We start from the raw sequence: 25172 nt of genomic DNA, 5'->3' as shown, positions 1-25172 counted from the left end.
TAGGATTAATATTTATTTTACAGGCAACTTTGTATTTATTTTAACTAGGTACAATAGCTATTAAATAGTTATTAACTATTTAATAGCTACCTAGTTAAAATAATTACAAAATTACCTGTAAAATAAATCCTAACCTAAGTTACAATTAAACCTAACACTACACTATCAATAAATTACATACAAATAAATACAATTAAATAAACTAACTAAAGTAGAAAAAATAAAAAAATTATTTACAAACATTATAAAAATATTACAACAATTTTAAGCTAATTACACCTACTCTAAGCCCCCTAATAAAATTACAAAGCCCCCCAAAATAAAAAAATGCCCTACCCTATTCTAAAATAAAAATTGAAAAGCTTTTACCTTACCAGCCCTTATAAGGGCCTTTTGCGGGGCATGCCCCAAATAATTCTGCTCTTTTGCCTGTAAAAACAAACAAACATACAATACCCCCCCCAACATTACAACCCACCACCCACATACCCCTAATCTAACCCAAACCCCCTTAAATAAACCTAACACTAAGCCCCTGAAGATCTCCCTACCTTATCTTCACCACGCCGGGTATCACCGACCCGTCCACAAGAGGCTCTGAAGTCTTCATCCAAGCCCAAGAGGGGGCTGAAGAGGTCCATCATCGGGCTGAAGTCTTGATCCAAGCGGGGGCTGAAGAGATCCATCATCGGGCTGAAGTCTTGATCCAAGCGGGGGCTGAAGAGATCCATCATCCGGCTGAAGTCTTCTATCAAGCGGCATCTTCCATCTTCTTTCTTCCGGATCCATCTTCATCCCGCCAATGCGGAACATCCATCCTGGCCGACGACTTCCCGACGAATGACGGTTCCTTTAAGGGACGTCATCCAAGATGGCGTCCCTCGAATTCCGATTGGCTGATAGGATTCTATCAGCCAATCGGAATTAAGGTAGGAAAATTCTGATTGGCTGATGGAATCAGCCAATCAGATTGAGCTTGCATTCTATTGGCTGTTCCGATCAGAATTTTCCTACCTTAATTCCGATTGGCTGATAGAATCCTATCAGCCAATCGGAATTCGAGAGACGCCATCATGGATGACGTCCCTTAAAGGAACCGTCATTCGTCGGGAAGTCGTCGGCCAGGATGGATGTTCCGCGTTGGCGGGATGAAGATGGATCCGGAAGAAAGAAGATGGAAGATGCTGCTTGATAGAAGACTTCAGCCGGATGATGGACCTCTTCAGCCCCCGGATGGATCAAGACTTCAGCCCGATGATGGATCTCTTCAGCCCCCGCTTGGATCAAGACTTCAGCCCGATGATGGACCTCTTCAGCCCCCGCTTGGGCTTGGATGAAGACTTCGGAGCCTCTTGTGGACGGATTGGTGATACCCGGCGTGGTGAAGATAAGGTAGGGAGATCTTCAGGGGCTTCGTGTTAGGTTTATTTAAGGGGGGTTTGGGTTAGATTAGGGGTATGTGGGGGTTGGGTTGTAATGTTGGGGGGGGTATTGTATGTTTTTTTTACAGGCAAAAGAGCAGAATTCTTTGGGGCATGCCCCGCAAAAGGCCCTTTTAAAGGGCTGGTAAGGTAAAAGAGCTTTTCAATTTTTATTTTAGAATAGGGTAGGGCATTTTTTTATTTTGGGGGGCTTTGTTATTTTATTAGGGGGCTTAGAGTAGGTGTAATTAGCTTAAAATTGTTATAAAAAATATTACAATGTTTGTAAATTATTTTTTTATTTTTTGTAACTTATTTCTTTTTTATTTTTTGTACTTTAGTTAGTTTATTTAATTGTATTTATTTGTAGGTATTTGTATGTAATTAATTTATTGATAGTGTAGTGTTAGGTTTAATTGTAACTTAGGTTAGGATTTATTTTACAGGTAATTTTGTAATTATTTTAACTAGGTAGCTATTAAATAGTTAATAACTATTTAATAGCTATTGTACCTAGTTAAAATAAATACAAAGTTGCCTGTAAAATAAATATTAATCCTAAAATAGCTACAATATAATTATAATTTATATTGTAGCTATATTAGGGTTTATTTTACAGGTAAGTATTTAGCTTTAAATAGGAATACTTTAGTTAATAAGATTTATTTTATTTCGTTAGATAAAAATTATATTTAACTTAGGGGGGTGTTAGTGTTAGGGTTAGACTTAGCTTTAGGGGTTAATCCATTTATTAGAGTAGCGGCGAGGTCCGGTCGGCAGATTAGGGGTTAATACTATTTATTATAGGGTTTTTGAGGTGGGAGTGAGGCAGATTAGGGGTTAATAATTGTAGGTAGGTGGCGGCGACGTTGGGGGCGGCAGATTAGGGGTTAATAAATATAATATAGGGGTCGGCGGTGTTAGGGGCAGCAGATTAGGAGTACATAGGGATAACGTAGGTTGCGGCGGTGTACGGAGCGGCAGATTAGGGGTTAAAAATATAATGCAGGTGTCGGCGATGTCGGGTTGGCAGATTAGGGGATAAGTGTAAGGTTAGGGGTGTTTAGACTCGGGGTTCATGTTAGGGTGTTATGTGCAGACTTAGGAAGTGTTTCCCCATAGGAAACAATGGGGCTGCGTTAGGAGCTGAACGCTGCTTCTTTGCAGGTGTTAGGTTTTTTTTCAGCTCAAACTGCCCCATTGTTTCCTATGGGGGAATCGTGCACGAGCACGTTTTTAAAGCTGGCCGCGTCCGTAAGCACCGCTGGTATTGAGAGTTGCAGTGGCGGTAAATTATGCTCTACGCTCCCTTTTTGGAGCATAACGCAGCCATTCTGTGAACTCTAAATACCAGCGGTATTTAAAAGGTGCGGGGAAAAAAAAGCATGCGTAGCTAACGCACCCCTTCTAACGCAAAACTCTAAATCTAGCCGTTATGCTTTTAAGAGACACATCTGCATCACTCTGTCTAGTGATTTGTTTTGTATTTAATACCCTTTTAAAACTTCTGAAAAACAAAACCAGAATATTAGCAGAAAGTACACACAAAAGTTAGGAAAAGGGAGGTTGGATCAACCTGAAACACTAAGCTTAAACAAATTCTGCTATGCGCAAAACATTGGAATGTGAAATATTTACAGTTTAACACTTAAATATGAATATTACATAAATATGATTTTACATGTTTTATTCTACTTAACTGCAAAGGGATCCAATGCTATATATATATATATATATATATATATATATATATATATATATATATATATATATATATATATATATATATATATATATATATATATATATATATATATATATATATATATATACACACATACACACACACACACACACATACACACACACACACACACATCTTTAGACATAAATACATATGCATCTCGATATTAAAGTCCTTTGCATGCAACACCTGAGACAGCATATCTTTAATCCTTTTTATGTGCAATTTTAAAAAAAATATTTTTTAATAGATGGAGTTATTAGGAGTGTAGTTTCTAATGTATTTTTGATGTGTTTTGCTACACTTTTTGTTTTGCGAAACAGTTAAAGGGACAGTCTACCATAGAATTGCTATTGTTTTAAAAGATGGATAATCCCTTTATTACCCATTCCCCAGTTTTGCATAACCAACACAGTTATATTAATATACTTTTTACCTCTGTGATTACTTTGTATCTAGGAACCTTCTTCCAGCCCCCTGATCACATGACTGTGACTGTTTATTATCTTTTGTCTTAAATTTAGCATTGTTTTGTGCTAAATCTTAAATAACCCCCTGTGCCTGAACACAATGTTATCTATATAGCCCACGTGTACTTTCTGTCTCTTTGTGTTGAAAAGAGATTTAAAAAGCCTGTGATAAGAGGCAGCCCTCAAAGGCTTAGAAATTAGCACATGAGCCTACCTATGTTTAGTTTAAACTAAGAATACCAAGAGAAAAAAGCAAATTTGATGATAAAAGTAAATTGGAAAGTTGATTAAAATTAAGTCCTATCTGAATAATGAAAGTTTAATTTATACTAGACTGTCCCTTTAACCAGAGCTCTGAAGACCGAACGAGCTTTAACGTGAAATTATGCTCAAGCGATCTTGTTTACTTTCAACTGGTAATACCAGCGCAATTTAAACTGCGCACAAACGAAAGCAAAAACCAGATTAATCGCTTGTGCGCAAACCTTTCAGCCCCACTCGTAATCTTGCCCATTATGTGTGTCCTTTTAAGTCTGTAGGGTATGTTTGACGTTTAAAATATAAATAATTTTTAAATGAAATTTATGCTATACATTTTCATATTTTTTAATCAAATAATAAAAAAAAAATTAAAAAAAAAAAATTATACAGTGCTGAGTTTAAAAAAAAGGCGTGTACAAAGTGCATGGTTCTTTCAGTTATTTGCACCTTCATAGTAAAGTTTTATGATGAGCCAGTTTACGAAGATAATGCTCGTTTATGAGCTGTAGTAATCTGTGTTATGAAACGGCTAGCGTATAAATATAAATGTAAAAATAAGCTTATTTTTCAGGAGTCTGAGGACGGGCATCACAGCCCGAAAACGTTCACTCTAAATAATATGTGATTAAACACGCTTTTTTTGCACACGGCGAGTGCCTCTATTTTTTTACTTTCTCATGTGGATATTCTGAGTGCACCCCGGACTTAAGAATTGTGAATAGAGAGTGCTGGTACTTTCGGATAGATTATATATATATTTTTTAATAATAATAATAAATTATTATTATTTATTATTATTATTATTATTATTATGAGACACTCACTGGTCCTTCAATGGTGAAGTTTAATAAGCGTGACGTTTCGGGGACACACTCCCCCTTCCTGAGACCCTGAGGATCTGTGTGTGTGTTTTTATTATTATTATTTTTTTTAAACATTGATACTACTTAAACCATGGAAATGTATTCTTTATTCCATAGAAGCCATTGCAAATACATTGACTGAAGCCTGGTGAGTGCCTGCTGTGGGTTAAATTGGTATTAATGTTGTTTCAGTGCATCCTGGCAGTTGTACATCACATTTAGTGAGAGTGCTGGAGTAACTGTTTTTATCTGCAATTCCAGATATTTGTGTTTTGCACTTGAACAGTAATAAATTTGGTGCCGAAAATAGCCAAATGCCACTGCCATAATTGGCATTTGTGTGTAAAATGGATTTCAGAATAATGAAAAAGGTATACCTAATACACACACACGGATTTCTAAACAGTCATTAGCAGGACTAGGCCATTTACACAAGCAGCATTCTTATTGCAATAATACATTTTAAGAATCTTAACTCACTTATTAAAAGAGACTCCCCGGAATGGGTTTCCTTTAAAGCCTTAGACAGCGGTGGTTTGGACCTGCACAGAAACAAAATAGAGGCATCTGAATAGCACAGTAGAATATGGAGGTCCATATTATTATTATTGGTTATTTGTAGAGCGTCAACAGATTCCGCAGCGATATCATAGTTTATGTTCCCAAAGGTGCTAATCATACGCCACATATGTCAGCATTTGGCACCAGTGATGTGTCATCTAAGACAGTTAATGATGATTTTTGTTACAATAAAAAAAAATATAGTAAAACTTAGAATTCTATACGATTTGTTGTTACTCTCCTGATTACCATTACCTAGTTGAGAAAACGTTGCATTTCTTTGAAATTTAGGAGCCTTAGAAACTGCCCTTAAAACTTCAGTCAATAGTGTTTATTCTCCTCAATCTGCCCTCTTGCTTCATCTGAGCAATGGAACCTTTTTAATTTCTATTGTAGTTATAGTTTAAGCTCTCCAAAGTTAAAAAAAAAAAATGTGTTATCAGATGGCTGTAACGTTGGATTATATGAACATATGTTTATGAAAAACCCTTTTTGTGGGCATCCAAAGTGGCTGGAAGTGCAGTGTAAACTACGAAGTTTATGATTGGTTGAGTGATTTTACAGTTAGTTAAAGTAAATAAAAAGTAACTTCTCAACATATAGAGATAAAAAACAAAGACATGCTCAGTAGCGATTTGGCAGCAAAGGTTGGTTTGTTCTGTGGACATAGATTTGTTGCAGCAAAGGTTTGCGAGAGTCACAGTTCCACATACTGGTCTGTACAATCTTGTAACCGGATGCACAGTGAGTATCTGCTAACATTAGCCTGTATATAATCAATACACTATACACAACCCCCTCACTACACACACAGGCAAAGAAACTTACATTATTTTAACTTAAAGGGACAGTCAACACCCAGGAAAACTTTATCCCATACTTTAGAACCACAAAAAAAAGGATGCGCCTGCACCGCATCCCATCTTCAATACCACTAACGTTATAAGTCTAATCATCGAAAGCCTATAAAGATTTTCAGCGGTAGATATGGCCGCCAAACTCCTTCTCCTCCATCCCCTTCTTTTTTTAATTCAATCCTCGTTCTCAGGGACGCTGTTCTATCTCTAATGCACATTATAATTTTAGTCCGCTCGCTATTAGAAATAGAAAGTGTCTCTGTGAACATGGGTAAAGAATCTAGCCTAGGATTTGATTCTGATTGGTTGAAGAAGCCTCCTACGTAACGGTGGGGGGAGTTTGGCGGCCATATCTACAGCTGAAAACTATATGTTCATTCGAGGATTAGACATATAACGTTAGTGGTATTGAAGATGGGATGCGGTGTAGGCTTTTTTTTTTGTGGATCTAAGGTATGGGATAAAGTTTTCCTGGGTGTTGACTGTCCCTTTAAACTTGATACAAAAATAATATTCTAAACTCAAAAAAAGCTTATTGCACAAAGAGCATTCAACAACAACAAAAAGGAACTGTAAAAACGGAGGGGGTTTCTTCAAAAAGATATCATGAGTTACTGGGGTATTTCCACCCTCAGGGATAGCTATCTACGGTACAGATAATCTCCAGCTTTAATTTTTTATTGTATTGTAATATAAAAAGATTAAAGGTTCTACATAAAACAGGCTTGCTATAACCGTATCAAGTGGTGAGCAATCCGCACCTAGTGGTGATCATTTATGCACAAATATGCACTTCCTGTTCGTTACATTATCAATTTAAACAGCTTTAAAGGGGATACAAAAGTCAAAATGAAACTTGCACGGTTCAGACAGAGCATGTCATTTTAAAGGCACATTTAAAGGGACACTGAACCCAATTTTTTAATTTACTTCTATTTACAATTTTTCTTCATTCTCTTGCTATCTTTATTTGAAAAAGAAGCCATCTCAGCTAAGGAGCCAGACAATTTTTGGTTCAGCCCATGGACAGCACTTGCTGATTGGTGGATAAATTCACCCACCAATAAACAAGAACAACCCAGTTTGTTCACCAAAAATGGGCCGGCGTCTAAACTTACATTCCTGCTTTTCAAATAAAGATACAAAGAGAATGAAGACAATTTGATAATAGGAGTAAATTTGAAAGTTGCTTAATATTTCTGCTCTATCCGAATCACATAAAGAAAAAAAATTTGGGTTCAGTTTCCCTTTAACCTCTTAATTACAGGCGCTGTACAGTGTATGGTGTCTGTCGCTAAGCCCTTAAGGACATGTGCTGTGTCCTGAGCTCTTACTGCCTGGCTCTCATCGACAGCAACAAGACCAAGCTGAGTGATGCATTGCAGAAAGAGCATTATGGGGGCCGATCCAGGCTAGTGATGGCCGGGACATGAGGTCCCTAAGATCAGTGGGGGCCTCCATACTTAGTGTGCATTTCATGTTGTTGCTGGATGCCTAACATATACAATCACTGTATCAGCCAGGCACAGTGATTGTATACTAAGCATACTGATCATTTGGCTCACTGGGCTATTACGGTGATGTCCAAAAAAATAATCCGACTTTAACTGTATTTAATTCCATCGCATGTGTTAAAAACAAAGTTGCATGCAAACAGTGCAATACATTTAACATATTAGAGCATTTTCTTTTTGCACTTTCATATTCCTTTTACATAATCTTTTATCATAAAAATATATTCTTATATATATATATATATATATATATATATATATATATATATATATATATATATATATATATATATATTTTATTTTTTTAATTTTATTTTTAATTCTTGCATCCATGTGCTTAAAGGGACACTAAACCCAAATGTTTTCTTTCACGATTCAGAAAGAGCAGCAATTTTACGCAACTTTCCAATTTAATCCTATTACATTTTTCTCTGTCCTGTTGCTATCTTTATTTGAAAAGCTGGAATCTAAGCTTAGGGATAAGGCCCATTATTGTAGCCACCAATCAGCAAGCACAATCCAAGGTTCTGAATCAAAAATGGTCCGGCTACTAAGCTTAGCTTCCTGCTTTTTCAAATAAAGATAGCAAGAGAATGAAGAAAATTTGATTATGCGAGTAGATTATGAAATTGCATGATCTGACTGAATCATGAAAGAAAACAATTTGGGTTTAGTACCCCTTTACCCTATCACAAATAGGAGCAAGATGTTGTGAAATAATTCTTAGTCCTGCACACACAAATATTAATTATCCCACTGAACTTCAAAATAGCCTACTCCGAGCATAAAAAAATAATAATCTTACAATTAAAATTCTGTTTTTACTCTACATTCACTAGGGATCATGAAACGCGTAGCTTAACTAATCCTTCTATTAATATTCGTTTACACCAACCAACAGTCAAACATGATCTTTTTTTCGCATTTCTCTTGTGTATGTTTAACTACTTGATGTATTTAAAAAACATTAATCACACACAACCCACGCTCCGTTTTTCATATATATATTAGCAGTGATTGCTTTTAAGGTCTCCATCCATTAAGTTCAAGGTCTCCCTTCGTAATTCATTACTCCCACCATTCAGTGTTCCCCATAAAGGAGATTTGTGAGCATCCGTGTTCTCCACAGAAAATGTTACCAGGGTGGCCGCAGTGAAATATGTTTGCAATATTATAAAAAATGTTGTTATTTATAATGATGTTACTTTAAGCTACCCAAAGCATAAATAAAATGCATTATTTAACATAAATTGGTTTAATGATAATTTGTGCAACACACATTGAAAAAAAAAGAATACAAAATATTAGGTTTTAGCATAAAAGGGACATGAAACCCAAGTGTTCTCTCCTTTTTCATATAGAGAATACAATAAAAAAAAAAAAAAAGTTTCCAATTTACATCTGTTATCAAATTTGCTTTGTTCCCATGACATTCTTTGTTGAAGAGATGCCTAGGTAGGCATCTGGAGCAGTACATGACAGGAAATAGTGCTGCATCTAGTGCTCTTGCATATGTATAACATTATTGTAAAACTGCTGCCATATAATGTTCTAAACACGTGCACTCGTCTGAGATTACGTCTTTTAAATAAAGATACAAAGAGAACAAAGTAAATTTGACAATAGAAGTACATTAGAAAGTTGTTTAAAATTGAAAACTTTCTGAATCATGAAAAAAAAAATAGTGTTTCATGTCCCTTTAAGGAGAGAATATTCTGCCAGTAACCACAACTTTAGTGCTTTTTTTTATAAGGAAGGCAGCGCCAACCCACACGTCATCTCAGTGATTTGAACCGTATGTTTTTGGAGAGAAAAAATAATAAATTAGCTTAAAGCAGAGGTTTGCAATAAGCAATCTTTGGCATGTTGGCCGAGCGTGGCACTCCGAGATGTTTTTAACGGCACGTAGCGGTGCACTGAGGACGGACGCGGACTTCGGTTCCAAACTTGTAACATTTCCGCTATGTAGGGGGGAGTCAGGCCCAGCGTTTCCTCCTCTTCACTCACGCACAGTGCTTGAGAAACAGCACACTACATGCTAGAGGACTGCAACTGACTGATAGAGGAACTTAAGGGCCAAATTCTATAAAGCTCTCTGGGCTGGCGAGATTCTATAAGAATGCTCACCAGCCCTTCTATTTCCCTGGTGGAATTATATAGAGCCACGTTTTACCCTGAAATCAGATGTCCTGTATTTATTATTATTATTATATAAGCATTTGTTCTTTATTTTCACACTTTATACAAAAGCTAAGGCTTAGTCACATTATAGTGATACTTCCCCTGGCTTAGACGCTCACATATATTTTCCAGCCTGCAGTGTGAATGTTTAAAGGGACACTGAACCCAAAAATTTTCTTTTGTGATTCAGAGCATGAATTTGTAAGCAACTTTCTAATTTACTCCTATTATCAAATTTTCTTTATTCTCTTGGTATCTTTATTTGAAATGCAAGAATCTAAGTTTAGATGCCGGCCCATTTTGGTGAACAACCTGGGTTGTCCTTGCTGATTGGTGGAAAAAATCCATCCACCAATCAAAAAAGTGCTGTCCAGAGTTCTTAACCCAAAAAAAGCTTAGATGGCTTTTATTTCAAATAAAGATAGCAAGAGAACGAAGAAAAATTGATAATAGGAGTAAATTAGAAAGTTGCTTAAAATTGCATGCTCTATCTGAATCACAAAATAAAAAAAATTGGGTTCAGTGTCCCTTTAAATGTGCCCAGCATTATACAACTGCTTGTGTTATTATTTTAAGCATGATTGTGTTTGTATATTAATGTGATTTAGCAGATGATATATTATGCTAAAATGACACAAAACAATCTGGTAACTGATTAATATAAACAGAGGTGCAGTTCCTTTCAAACCCATCACATACATTGAAATAGGATAAAGACAACAGGTACGAAAAAATAGCCACTTACTTGAGAATGTGGATTTTTCTGGCAACGATTTCAGGAAAATCTACTTCAAAATACTTTTTCGGCATCAGATTTTCGTCCTAGGAAGAAATATTAAGATATCGATAAAACTATGTTTATAAATACCAGAGTAACTGCTGAGTCCAGATGCTAGAACAAATAATTAGAATAAGCTCTATTATTTTTTTTTATATTTGGCAGAAACCTAAATGACTACTGTAAACTGCAAAACAATAAGATAATACACTGCTCATAAATGTGGGATCTGGTGCCCCCATGTGGAGTTAGTATGAATTTCAGTGCATAAATATAAAAGCATTTTTACATTTTATATAGACATAGCATAGATCATCTACTGAGCACTACTTTACAAAACCTCTGCATACAATGCAATTTTAAATGTATTTACAGTTGACATTTTGTTAACAAAACTTGCAGTCCAGGGACATACCCCTTGAAAAAGTATGGCATATATTTATCTTTTTTCCTCTCCTATGGACAATTAGGTAGGATAGAAATATACGTGTGCGCTTATCAAGCAATCACAGTGTAGCTTTTATCAGGTTCTTGGTTCTGCTAATCAGTAAGCAATCAATCAAAATGAAATATTTATGATTCAGATATAAACATGTAACAAAGTTAGTTTTAAAATCACTTCTTTTATCAAACAGTTTTCTTGGTATCCTTTGCTGAAAAGCATATTTAGGTAGGCTCGGGAGCAGCAGTGTACTACTTACTAGGAGCTACTGGTGGACACACATATGCCTTTTGTCATTGGCTCACCAGATGTGTACAGCCAGCTTTATTTTAATGTGCTTTAATAGTGCTTGTTGATAGACGATAGATAGATAGATAGATAGATAGATAGATAGATAGATAGATAGAGATATATATATATATATTCATTTTAATAAGCTTGGTACTATTTACAATTGCATACAAAGTCCTGCAGATGATGCAACAAGAAATTCTATAAAGAATGCTGAATAGGAGTTACTCTGGGTTGCAAGATCTGAACACATTGGATGATTGGCAGAGTTATGTCAGTGCTGCAGCCAACTGGCTTACCCACAATTACATGCAGCTCCTGAGTGACTTTATCGATGTGTTTAATTTTGCTTCTAAATCATGTAGGTCTATGGTTTTATTTATACAATATTAAAAAAGAATCTTCGGTCCATTTAAAAGTTAATGTAGAAAAGAGCTTTGTTTTTGAAAAATGGATGTTAATGTACTTTTTTTCTGTGGGAGTTGTCCATTGCAACCAGTGATCTGCAGAGTCCCAGGATATGCACTTTACTGTCCCTTTAAGTGAAAGCGTTTTAAAGTGAAGTCAAAATTAAACTTTCATGATTCAGATAGAGCATGCAATTTTAAATAACTTTCCAATTTACTTCCGTTATCCAGTGTTCTTTGTTCTCTTGGTATCTTTTATTGAATAGTAAAACTAGATAGGCTCATAAGAGCTCAGGAGTGTGCACGCATCTTTAGTACTCTATGGCAGCAGCGTTTTGCAACATTTGTAGCTTTGTTATACAATGTTGCAAAACACTGCTGCCATAGAGTACTAAAGACACGTGCACACTCCTGAGCTGTTATAAGCCTACCTGGTTTTACTCTTCTATAAAAAAAGATACCATGAGAACAAAGCAAATTTGATAACAGAAGTAAATTGGAAAGTTGTTTACAATTGCATGCTCTGTCTGAATCGTGAGTTTAATTTTGACTTTACTGTCCCTTTAATATATTTTTGTGAAAAATACATTTTTTTGTTAAAACAAGCTTTATTGAAAATAGAGATATAACAAAATAAAGCAGTATGAATGTTACAATCATATAATGCAATGTCTGCTCAATGATGATACATAACCTTTTTCTTAGACAAGAGATTAATAAATCCCAACAAGAGTCTCTATTTGTGGAAAGAAACAATAATTCAGCATTATGAGCTTGTTGTGGTGGTTTTACATTTTTAAAACATATAAAATTGGCAAAGACATTGACTGCTAAATAAAAGAATGGAGAGCACCCTTAGGCCCTTATTTAACAAAGTCTGTCGGACCTGATCCGACAGTGCGGATCAGGTCCGACAGACCTCGCTGAATACGGCGAGTAATACGCTCTCCATATTCAGCATTGCACCAGCAGCTCACAAGAGTTGCTGGTGCAACTCCGCCCCCTGCAGACTCGCGGCCAATGGGTCGCTAGCAGGGGGTGTCAATCAACCCGATCGTACTCGATCAGGTTGAATTGCGGCAATGTCTGTCCGCCTGCTCAGAGCAGGCGGGCAGGTTATGGAGCAGCGGTCTTTAGACCGCTGCTTCATAACTGGTGTTTCTGGGGAGCCTACAGGCGCGACAGAAACACGGGGCATCAAGCTCCATCCGGAGCTTGATAGATAGGCCCCTTAGTCTGGATTATTAATACAACAACTTTACTCCACATCGAGCAGGAAGTTAATGAAATCAATAGGTGATCACCTCATAGGCAGTAGGGGGGGGGGGGGGACAGGAGGGAAGTTTATATTTAAGAGGTCGATTTATCAAAGCTGAGGCGCGCCCCTGTCAACCTCAGCTCGCCTCTGGCAGGGCAAATTTCCCTGGAGGAAATTACCATTGCACACTAGCTCTATTTTGCGCTCACGCACAGCAAATCACGCGCGGGCAGGAGCTGTCAATCTCCTCGGTCGAACTAGACCGCAGAGATTGAATTTCGCCACCTTAGAGGTGGCAAAGAGATTAGAAAAGTGGTGGTCTGATGACCGCTGCTTGTTAAATATGGCGAGCAGGTTCTTGTGAGAACTTGCAGCTGTAGGAGCTTTGATAAATCGAGCCCTTAGTAAAGATAAAGAGAAAAGAGGACAACATGAGAAAAAGGAGGATCTGTTGATTCCAAAAGAAGAAGTTTGTACTTCCCAAAAAAAAAAAAAAAAAAAAAAAAAAAATTGTATTTATAATTAAAAATTTGTATTCTAAAAAAAAAAATAATAATTGTATTTGAAAATGTAGATTTGTATTCATATGCAATTTATGTACAATGATAACGAATCAAACACTTTTTGAGCGCAATCTTATTCCATATATTGATGTGTTGAAGCATAACATTTTACACCCTACCCTGCGTTCCATTCAGTATTATTATACTAATTAGATGACTAGATTAGACTAGATCTAGATAGCCAATCACAAGAGACAAAATGCATGCAGGCACCAATCGGCAACAAGCTCCCACTAGGGTACGATATGTGCAAATTCTTTTTCAACATTTGAAAAAAAGAAGTTAATTTAAAAGTGTCTTAAAATGACATGCTCTATCTGAATCATGCAAGTTAAACTTTCCTATCCCTTTAATAGAACTATACTATTTGAAGCCAATCATAGTTGTTGGATTATAGATATGCAGGCTATAAATTAAATATTGAATGTAGTACCCTACTATTGATTTATTAATATTGCCTTGCAAAATCTAAACAACTCTATAAAATTGTTCCTATAACATCTATTCCTGTACATTATTGCAGTATATACTCAACAGCTTCTACATTGTCACTAAGTTATTAATAATACACCATTACTCCTATATTTTAAGCCTTTTCCCATATTTTTCCATTTGTGAATAAAGGTTATGTTTTATAAGCTGTCTTCCTAAACAGGTCTCTTTTCCTCCCAAACCATTGTTGTTAAAGATGCATAGCCAAAGAGATAAATGCTCTATGATCATAAAGAGTAAATGTATACTGGTATATTATTTAGTTAGGAGACTACCTTATAAGTGTGTGTATATAAAATTAAAATGAGCCAGTGCTTACAAATGCTCTGCTGTATGGTAATTAAGGTTTATAGACTATACTTCTTGTATTAGCTAGAAAACCAAATGTATATTAGGTATATTAAACTCAAATGTTGCAACATAACAGATAAAATATTTTTTTTTTAATAAAATATACAGACTGCACTTGCTGGGTTTCAGACAAACTTCAATAGTCCTTTATTCTGGTGACGTTTCGAGGATAATTTCCCCTTCCTCAGACCCTCAAGATTATCCTCGAAACGTCACCAGAATAAAAGGACTATTAAAGTTTGTCTGAAACTCAGCGAGTGCGGTCTGTATATTTTCTATTTATTGCTGGCATGAGAGAGTGAGAGTGTGAGAAAAAGAGAGAGAGAGAGTGAGAAAGAGAGAGTGTGAGTGAGAGTGTGAGTGAGAGTGAGAGAGAGAGAGTGTGAGTGAGTGAGTGAGTGAGTGAGTGAGTGAGAAAAAAAAAAGAGAAAAAAAAAAAAGAGAAAGAAAAAAATTGTCAGAAAAAAAAATAAAAAAATCTACTGCTTATTTGAAGTTAAGAGAAAGTGTTAAATCATTGTCTTTTTTATTATGCACTTGTTAATGATGTAATTGGACTGCATTCAGTGGTCCTTTACAATCTGACACTATAATATGAGATGTTGGTAGATCTTCGCATTTACATCCCAACCACAGATCGTATACTAGACATAGCTTGTATTATCTGGCTGCCATGCAATACAATGTGTTGGCTACTGTGTCACAGTGCTTGTAATGAGGAATTAGCTGGTGTACAGATGAATGCTAGCTCCTGCGGCTCATTAGCAAGAGAATGGCAATAGGACAAAGTGGGTTTTTCTTGAGAGCGATTTAAGATGTAACGTATGAGCATTTTTTGAAGTGTAGCACGTAAAGTGTTTGGTGTGAATGCGGATAGAGTATTATCATGTCCCTTTAAATACCCATATAATCTTTATTTATGTATATTTAATAAGGGACATCGATCCCAAAATCTGTCTTTCATGATTCAAATAGAGCAAGCAATTTTAAACAACTTTCTAATGTACTTCTATTATTACATTTTCTTCGTTCTCTTTGTATCTTTTGTTAAAAAGCAGGACTTTTTCAGGAGCACTTATGGCAGCATTTAATCGAATAAAAAAATAAAAAAAAATAATTTAAAATAAAATCCACATACTGAGTGTTACAAATATAAACTTCCGACTAAAAAAAACTTTAAATTAAAACAACTGTTGGTCCAATTTTTATAAGCAGCAGAGCACATTTTTATAATTAAGCAAAACAAAACTACAAACTGTTTGAAAAGAGGTAAAACTACAAAAAGGTAGACTATCGCTGTTAATAACATTTTGTTATTCACTCTTTCAGAAACTTTGGATTGAAATGCAAAAAATGGCAACATGTCCACCTGCTCCTGGCTGAGCCTGGCTCTCTTTTTGAAGCTATTTTGCCTGCAGCAGAGAAGAGGCTCAGATGGTGTTGAGGTGCTTGAGATGCATAAGTAGGGTTTCACCAATATCACCAAGGTGGAATATTTATCTTTGTTAGCTCCACCGATGCAAGGGGCCTCTCAACAAAGCCTGGACTTCATTTTAACATAAAAATATCTTGAATATCTATATGCAGTGGTAAATAACCATCTATAAGGTTACGGAGAGAAATATCTAGTCCACACTAAAAATAACAGATATATACTTACAGAGGTTGAATTTGGTACATATTCCAATTAATTAAAAATAGAAAGGAAAAAAAGGGCAAAAGACTATATCAGTAAAAGGATATAGCCTTACACATTTATCTATAGAGAATAGCAAGCGATCTGCTAAAAATTGTGCAAACAGGTAATAGTGACATCAATTCATATAACAAATGCCATCAATCTAGGGCTAGGTGAATATAACAAGCTGTGCACTATATCATGCAAAGCATAGTCCCAAATCACCTGATTTAATATCAACAATTCAAATTATGACTCCTATTTTATTTCTGGGTTGCACATAAGCCAGGAGTAGTTGTAAATTTATAGTGTCCTAAAAAAGTGAAAAGTAAACGTCTGTAGACGTCCTTTAGGCTAAGGGCATAACCATAACACACAATACCATGTGCAGGAGCTCATTTGAGTAAAGCAGCTGGTGCTGTGCACAGACAAACTAATTGCAAACCAATAATTGATTATAAGATTAGCAACTATTTTCATAACCGATTATGCCGATTAGTTGTTGCAGCTCTATATACATATATAAAAATTCTATGACCCTTTACATTTTGAAGCGAAAATTAAATCAGCAGAGCATGGTCGGTGCTCTTCCAGGTGAGGAACAACATATACATAGCAAAGTATTTATTATAATACGGAATTCCTCAAAAACAGACATTTTAGGTTGTACAATATTAAAGGGACAGTAAAACACAAAATTAAATTCAGATAGAGAATGCAATTTTAAACAACTTTACAATTTACGTCTGTTATAGAAGTTACTTTTTTCTTTTGGTGTCCTTTGCTGAAAAGCATACCTAGGTAGGCTAGGAAGCAGCCAAATGCACTACTAGGTGCTAGCTTCTGATTGGTAGCTGCACACATTTGTCTCTTGTCATTGGCTCAGACAATGTTTGGCTACCTCTCAGTAGTGCATTACTACTCCTAAATTTAATCTTCAACAAAAGTTTCTCTCTTTAAGAAATGACAGAGAACACTAGTTGTGAAATTACCTTTAATCTCCAGAAGCTTGTGTCCAGACCAGCACCGAGACTGATAACCTGACAGTTGCACTCCGTCCGTCTCAAGAACTCCTTCATCAGTAGACTGACCCCCTGCACACGAGCATAGTACCCTAATAAATGAGAGAACAGAGGGCAGAATCCCTGCACACTTAATTACCAGAGAACAAGGACTCTAGGTGGGTCATGCGAGAGCACCTAATGGTGCAACAGAGAGGTTTTATGCCCCATGTATGGGAAGGCAATAGCTGCCAAGTGACAAAAGTTTGCAGAAGCCCAATCTCTTGAAATAGCTATAAGGAGAATCTTAAAGGAACAGTAAACACCTTGAGATTTCAATAGATGTTTAGCTAAGCATAGCAAATAAACTTTACAATATATTTCCATTATTTATTTTGCCCATTGTTTTCTTTGTAATTTTGTTCTGAAAATGATAGATTTTTGAATTCTTAAAACAATCTGCAGACAGCTCAAAGCAAACCTTGCTACATATCCGTCATTTTGTTAAGTATTGCAAAACAAAGGACATTATTCCAACGATTTGTCAGTGACTACCCTTGTTTTCCGCAGATTCAAGCCTGAATCGGCTCCTCCAAATAAGGCAAGTGGTTGGTGAAGTTTGGCTATTGAAAAAACAATTGCAGCAAACAAATTATTTAGACAATTTCAGGATGTATGTTATTTTATAGCAAGACAACATGCATGTCTTGTAATTACAAGGTGTTTACTGCCCCTTTAAATAAAGGATTTACAGAAAGTGAACATCTGTGTGTGTTCTATACTGCAGTACTATTTTTAATGGCCTGAAATCACTCAATACAAACATCTGTAACAATAAAACCACAATGGCTGCCTTCCCCTTTAGAGGATGCTGGTTTATGTACAGTAAGGAATTGGTTTGCTCTAGCTGACACACTGACTTGCCTCTGTTGATCTCTGGTGCTTTCCGTTCCTTAGCCTGTCTTGCAAAATACTGTATGTAGGGGTCTTTCCAATAGCCAGAACTTACTGCAAACCTGCAAAGGAAATAGCAGTGTTAATGTCAGAAACAGAATATCATGTTTACAGAAATAGAGCTGGAGAACAAGCAAAATGTCCCTAGCCCTATCTAACAGCCAAGGGATTAAATACATTAAAGGCTCAGCTGAATACTTAAAGTGATTGTAAAGTTTAATGAATGAGTGCCCGGTATCTAAAAATAATCTTAAAAACAGAGGCACTTTCATTCATTAAACTTTACAAAGATGCTTATTTTTTTAAAATACTTTCCTTTGCGTTATGGTAAAAATAATGCCTATCTCCTGCCCGCAGCTCCTGCTTTCATTAGCATATTGCTTCCTCCAATCATTACATGCCCCACAAGCTGGACGCCAAAGGGGGCACACACCAATTGGGGGGAGCCAGATTTGTCACCGATCTGCTAAAGAAAGCAAGGAGCTGCGGGAAGAGTATCGGCGTTATATTTACCATAACGCAAAAGGTAAGTATTTTAAAAAAAATACGCTTCTTTGTAATAAAAGTGCCCTGTTTTTAAGATTTTTAGACACCGGGCACTTATTCATTAAACTTCAATCTACAATCACTTTAAGGCCTTGAAATAATTATTTATTTTTAAAAGCTGGAATAAAAAGTTTAGGAGCCAGCCCATTTTTGGTTCAGAACCCTGGGTAGCGCTTGCTGATTGGTGGCTACATTTAGACACCAATCAGCAAACGCTACCCAGGTGCTAAACCAAAACGCTTACATTTCAGAAATAAAGATACCAAGAGAACGAAGAAAAAAAATGATAATAGTAGTGAATTAGAAAGTTGCTGCTCTATCTGAATCATGAAAGTTTGATTTTGACTAGACCGTCCCTTTAACATTAGAACTTACAGACTCACGTCTACAGGGAGTGCAGAATTATTAGGCAAATGAGTATTTTGACCACATCATCCTCTTTATGCATGTTGTCTTACTCCAAGCTGTATAGGCTCGAAAGCCTACTACCAATTAAGCATATTAGGTGATGTGCATCTCTGTAATTAGAAGGGGTGTGGTCTAATGACATCAACACCCTATTTCAGGTGTGCATAATTATTAGGCAACTTCCTTTCCTTTGGCAAAATGGGTCAAAAGAAGGACTTGACAGGCTCAGAAAAGTCAAAAATAGTGAGATATCTTGCAGAGGGATGCAGCACTCTTAAAATTGCAAAGCTTCTGAAGCATGATCATCGAACAATCAAGCGTTTCATTCAAAATAGTCAACAGGGTCGCAAGAAGCGTGTGGAAAAACCAAAGCGCAAAATAACTGCCCATGAACTGAGAAAAGTCAAGCGTGCAGCTGCCAAGATGCCACTTGCCACCAGTTTGGCCATATTTCAGAGCTGCAACATCACTGGAGTGTCCAAAAGCACAAGGTGTGAAATACTCAGAGACATGGCCAAGGTAAGAAAGGCTGAAAGACGACCACCACTGAACAAGACACACAAGCTGAAACGTCAAGACTGGGCCAAGAAATATCTCAAGAGTGATTTTTCTAAGGTTTTATGGACTGATGAAATGAGAGTGAGTCTTGATGGGCCAGATGGATGGGCCCGTGGCTGGATTGGTAAAGGGCAGAGAGCTCCAGTCCGACTCAGACGCCAGCAAGGTGGAGGTGGAGTACTGGTTTGGGCTGGTATCATCAAAGATGAGCTTGTGGGGCCTTTTCGGGTTGAGGATGGAGTCAAGCTCAACTCCCAGTCCTACTGCCAGTTTCTGGAAGACACCTTCTTCAAGCAGTGGTACAGGAAGAAGTCTGCATCCTTCAAGAAAAACCATGATTTTCATGCAGGACAATGCTCCATCACACGCGTCCAAGTACTCCACAGCGTGGCTGGCAAGAAAGGGTATAAAAGAAGAAAATCTAATGACATGGCCTCCTTGTTCATCTGATCTGAACCCCATTGAGAACCTGTGGTCCATCATCAAATGTGAGATTTACAAGGAGGGAAAACAGTACACCTCTCTGAACAGTGTCTGGGAGGCTGTGGTTGCTGCTGCACGCAATGTTGATGGTGAACAGATCAAAACACTGACAGAATCCATGGATGGCAGGCTTTTGAGTGTCCTTGCAAAGAAAGGTGGCTATATTGGTCACTGATTTGTTTTTGTTTTATTTTTGAATGTCAGAAAAGTATATTTGTGAATGTTGAGATGTTATATTGGTTTCACTGGTAAAAATAAATAATTGAAATGGGTATATATTTGTTTTTTGTTAAGTTGCCTAATAATTATGCACAGTAATAGTCACCTGCACACACAGATATCCCCCTAAAATAGCTATAACTAAAAACAAACTAAAAAACTACTTCCAAAACTATTCAGCTTTGATATTAATGAGTTTTTTGGGTTCATTGAGAACATGGTTGTTGTTCAATAATAAAATTAATCCTCAAAAATACAACTTGCCTAATAATTCTGCACTCCCTGTATAGCACACAAAGTAGTAAAGCAAACACATAATTCCCACAGTCCCTTCCCTTACAGTAGGACAATAACTGAAACATATCAAAATGAAGATAGCACGGGGTAGCAAGTCAAGATCTCAAATAATGCAATCAAGAAAACGGTTTGCACCAAAGCATATACCCACCAATAAATAGTTCTGTAGCACATCAGACAAATATTCTAAGAAGACTTGTTGGTACGCATAGGGGGGTAGTATAACCCATGCCCTACACCCTCTCCCCTCATACTAGGGCACCCTGGGATGGTTGTGTGACAGTAGTGCAGGGCTGGGGTGATCTTTGGTACACACATATAGGGGTTGTATGGTACATGTCCTGCACACTTAAGTATACACATATAGGGGTAGTATAACCAGTATCCTGCACTCTCTCTCCCCTCACACTAGGGCACCCATGGGCTGGTTATGTGACAGTGGTGCAGGGCTTGAGGTGCTCACAGACACCCATATAGGGGTAGTATGCTACATGTCCTGCACCCTCACACTAGGGCACCCTGGGATGGTTGTGTGACAGTGGTGCAGGGCTGGGGTGATCTTTGGTACGTGTCCTGCACCCTCACTCCCCTCACACTAGGACACCCATGGGATGGTGGTGTGACAGTGGTGCAGGGCTTGGGGTACACTTAAGTATACACATATAGGGGTAGTATAACCAGTGTCCTGCACTCTCTCTCCCCTCACACTAGGGCACCCATGGGCTGGTTATGTGACAGTGTTGCAGGGCTTGAGGTGCTCACAGACACCCATATAGGGGTAGTATGCTACATGTCCTGCACCCTCACACTAGGGCCCCCTGGGATGGTTGTGTGACAGTTGTGCAGGGCTTGGGGTACACTCAAGTATACACATATAGGGGTAGTATGCTCCAGGCTCTGCACCCTGTCCCCTCACACTAGGGCCCCCTGGACTGGTTGTGTAACAGTGGTGCAGGGCTTGGGGTGATCTCTGGTACACACATATAGGGGTAGTATGCTACATGTCCTGCATCCTCACTCCCCTTACACAAGGGCACCCTTGGATGGTTGTGTGACAGTGGTGCAGTGCACTCAAGTATACACATATAGGATAGTATGCTCCAGGCTCTGCACCCTGTCCCCTCACACTAGGCCCCCCCTGGACTGGTTGTTTGACAGTGGTGCAGGGCTTGGGGTGCTCTCAGACACACACATAAAAGGGGTAGTATAACCCATGTCCTGCACCCTCTCCCCTCACACTAATGCACCCCTGGGATGGTTGTGTGACAGTGGTGCATGCAAGGCTTGGGGTGCACTCAAGTATACACAGATATGGATAGTATACTCCAGGCTCTGCACCCTGTCCCCTCACACTAGGACCCCTGGACTGGTTGTGTGACAGTGGTGCAGGGCTTGAGGTGCTCTCAGACACCCCCTCTTCTAATGTTATGGTAAAGGTCTGTACTGCATATTCGCCTCTCTCAAATGATCTGGTAAATACTCGGTACCAATATTAGCTATAGGAATCTCCACACCATCAAGATCCTTGGGGTGCACACAAGTATACTCATATAGGGGTAGTATGCTCCAGGCCCTGCACCCTGTCCCCCTCACACCGGGGCACCCATGGGATGTGTGACAGTACAACAGGATCTGATGTGACCCAACCTCCCATGCCGATAGATCCCTTACCTCTTGCAGGTAGACGCGTCATCACAGGTGCTCCTCACAGCCTCGTCCGAAGTGTCACTCTGAGCCCCTCGCGACATAGCTGCGCACTGAGTAAAACATGCAAAGTGTCACGATATCACACTCGGCTTGTTGACGTTCTGTGAACTTCACGCCATTGGGTACCTCATTCGGTATAATTGCTTCCCATTGGGCAAACCTGAGATTTCTGCCTTTATCCAATGGTTAAAAGCCTAATTGAAAGTGACCGAGGAGGAAGAGCTGTCATGAGATACTCTAGCGGCCATGTTTGATTTGGGCAGGGATATTTGACGCAATTTTAAACTGCGTACTTCTTCATGTTATAAAATAACTTTACAACTGAAAGTTCTTATTGCATACACGTGTTGAAACCTATTATTATTATTATTAATAATAATAATGATAATAATAATGATGTTCGCATGCGCATTGCGCAGAGCATATTAGTTACCATTGCCTGAGTGCCACAATATAAACATTTATATATAAAACAGGTGGCCCTCGTTTTACAACGGTTCAATTTACACCGTTTCAGAATAGCAACCTTTTTTTCCAGTCATGTGACTGCTATTGAAAAGCATTGAGAATCAGTACATTTATTAAAAAAAAAGTAGGTGGAGCTGTCCGCTTGTGTTGCAGCAAAGCCAAGCAAGCTGAAATTAATCAGTTTAACCAGACCTGAGCTATTGAGCAGATTTCAAAGGAACAAGATCTTCCTGTCTATAAATCAGTCCAGATTAGAATGCACAGAAATAACTGTTTGCTGAAAAATGCAAGTGAAGTCTGTGTTGTGTGATTATTTTATTAGGTTTATAATGCTGTTTAGCACATGTTTTTGTTCATTTAACTTAGTTTAATTATATATTCTGTGTTGTGTGATTATTGTATTAGGTATATAATGCTGTTTAGCATTTAAAGTCTTAATTTCAAAGCTTTAAAAATAATGTATTAGGTGTTACTTATGACAATTTGAGGGGCCTGGAACCTATCTCCCTCACTTCCCATTGACTTACATTATAAACTGGGTTTCAATTTACAACGGTTTCGATTTACAACCATTCCTTCTGGAACCTAACCCCGGCGTAAACTGAGGGTTACCTGTATATATATATATATATATATATATATATATATATATATATATATATATATATATATATACAAAAACTGTTTTGGAGCTATCAGACATTTAATTTTCTGCACTTTGTGCATTGTTTAATAGCAATAGCTGTACAGTATATACATATATGCTAATAAGAAATGTTTAAACTGCATACCTCCCAGCTGTCCTTCAAAAAAATACTGGACAGCCAGCAGATAAGGGGGGGGGGGGGGGGGGCACACACATATACATACATTTATTTGAGATTTTTATATATATATATATATATATATATATATATATATACACACATATACATACACACACTATATACAGTGTATATATATATATATATGCATACACAGTATATATATATATACTGTGTGTGTATGTGTATGTGTGTATATATATATATATATATATATATATATATATATATATATACATACACACACAAAGTATATATATATATATATATATATTCAAAGATGGATACAGCGCCTATATGTCCAATATACTGTTGGGGTATGTGAGAAGTAAAAAAATGGGTAAAAAGAAAATAAAAAATAAAAAATAATAATAAAAGATAAGATAAAATAAATGAAACTCCAAAGGGGCTATATATAATTTTAGAACCTTAAGAAATATGCTACATTGAAATGTCCTTTATACATATTGTATTCCAAACGTACGGAGCATACAATATATACTCCATAATAAGCAAAACCGAATAATACATGGGTTTTTAAACAAACTAGCAATATATATATGTATCATAAAATAATAATTATACAAAAATACTGAAGGGATGTATACAACACTAAAAGCCCATGTACTATAAAATGTTAATATGTGTTTATGTGAGCATCTACCTCATACCATACACCATAATATGATCCCACTTCTGTAGAATGTACACCACATTATATGAATATACTGAAAAGAACGCTATCGAAAATGACAATGGGAAATATTAAGTAGTCTGAAAACTACATATCCCACAGGTCTCTGCTGTATTCGACCTATCAGTATACATTTCTGTCTAATCACATGTACCGATATGTAACCAATCAATACACAACGCAGTATACTCACCACATCTAAACAAACGTGAAACTAACGTCACGTAACGCGGGCCCATATGACCAATCATACGCTGAGGGTGTGCCGCCGCCCGAAGCGTACAAAACAAACGATAACGGCCCAGCACTTCATCCAACCCTCTGAAGAAGAAGGATTCAAACCTTTGAAACGCGTCAGGGAATTAACTTTTTGTATACACATTTTAATCTATATTCTACTTGTTGTTTTTTATATTATACTATTTTGTCCCTCCTTGCAGCTAGTTTACTAGCGTTGCTTTGTGTGCCATTTATACTGCACTGTATCATTTATCTTGGAATACACCACAGCTGTATGCAACTTCTTTACGAAGTTTGTAATTAAGACTGGGGATCCTGCATCCCGTTCTAACCTGTGGAAGGATTCTTCTAAATTAAATGTGCCATATACATACCTCATACTGTTTGAGGATGTCAAATGTGAGTGCTATATAAATTGTATTTCTGTGCTTATTTAGAAAATAAACGGTATTACACTATATATTCTTTTTGTGTCTCCCTGGGTATCCTCACGCTGGAGAAAGTTAATACCAGGACAGAAAGAGCACTCCAAGAGGCCAACCACTAACCCACAGGAAGTGTAAGGGATCTATTCACCATCAGAAACATATCCCTGCATACTCCAAGAGGTCAACGAATACCACAAGAGGCACTACAGCAGG

The 25172-nt window shown here is 37.3% G+C and overlaps 1 protein-coding gene across 1 annotated transcript in view; it reads right to left on the bottom strand.

The window, feature by feature from the left end:
* LCMT1 (leucine carboxyl methyltransferase 1) overlaps window positions 1-22479 on the bottom strand; it is an 80331-nt gene extending 57852 nt beyond the window's left edge. The window contains exons 1-5 of the mRNA XM_053695178.1: window positions 22270-22479; window positions 18058-18149; window positions 17125-17246; window positions 10618-10694; window positions 5240-5301 (exon numbers count right to left, since the gene is read on the bottom strand). Coding sequence (XP_053551153.1) covers window positions 5240-5301; window positions 10618-10694; window positions 17125-17246; window positions 18058-18149; window positions 22270-22346 — 430 coding nt within the window. The 5' untranslated portion in view covers window positions 22347-22479. The remainder of the gene's footprint in view (window positions 1-5239; window positions 5302-10617; window positions 10695-17124; window positions 17247-18057; window positions 18150-22269) is intronic.
* Between the last annotated feature and the right edge of the window lie 2693 nt (window positions 22480-25172).

The sequence above is a fragment of the Bombina bombina genome, chromosome 11 (genome assembly GCF_027579735.1).
Source record: "Bombina bombina isolate aBomBom1 chromosome 11, aBomBom1.pri, whole genome shotgun sequence".
Lineage (NCBI taxonomy): Eukaryota > Metazoa > Chordata > Amphibia > Anura > Bombinatoridae > Bombina > Bombina bombina.
Note: the sequence above shows the minus strand (reverse complement) of the source record. Positions and strands in the feature narration are given on the sequence as shown.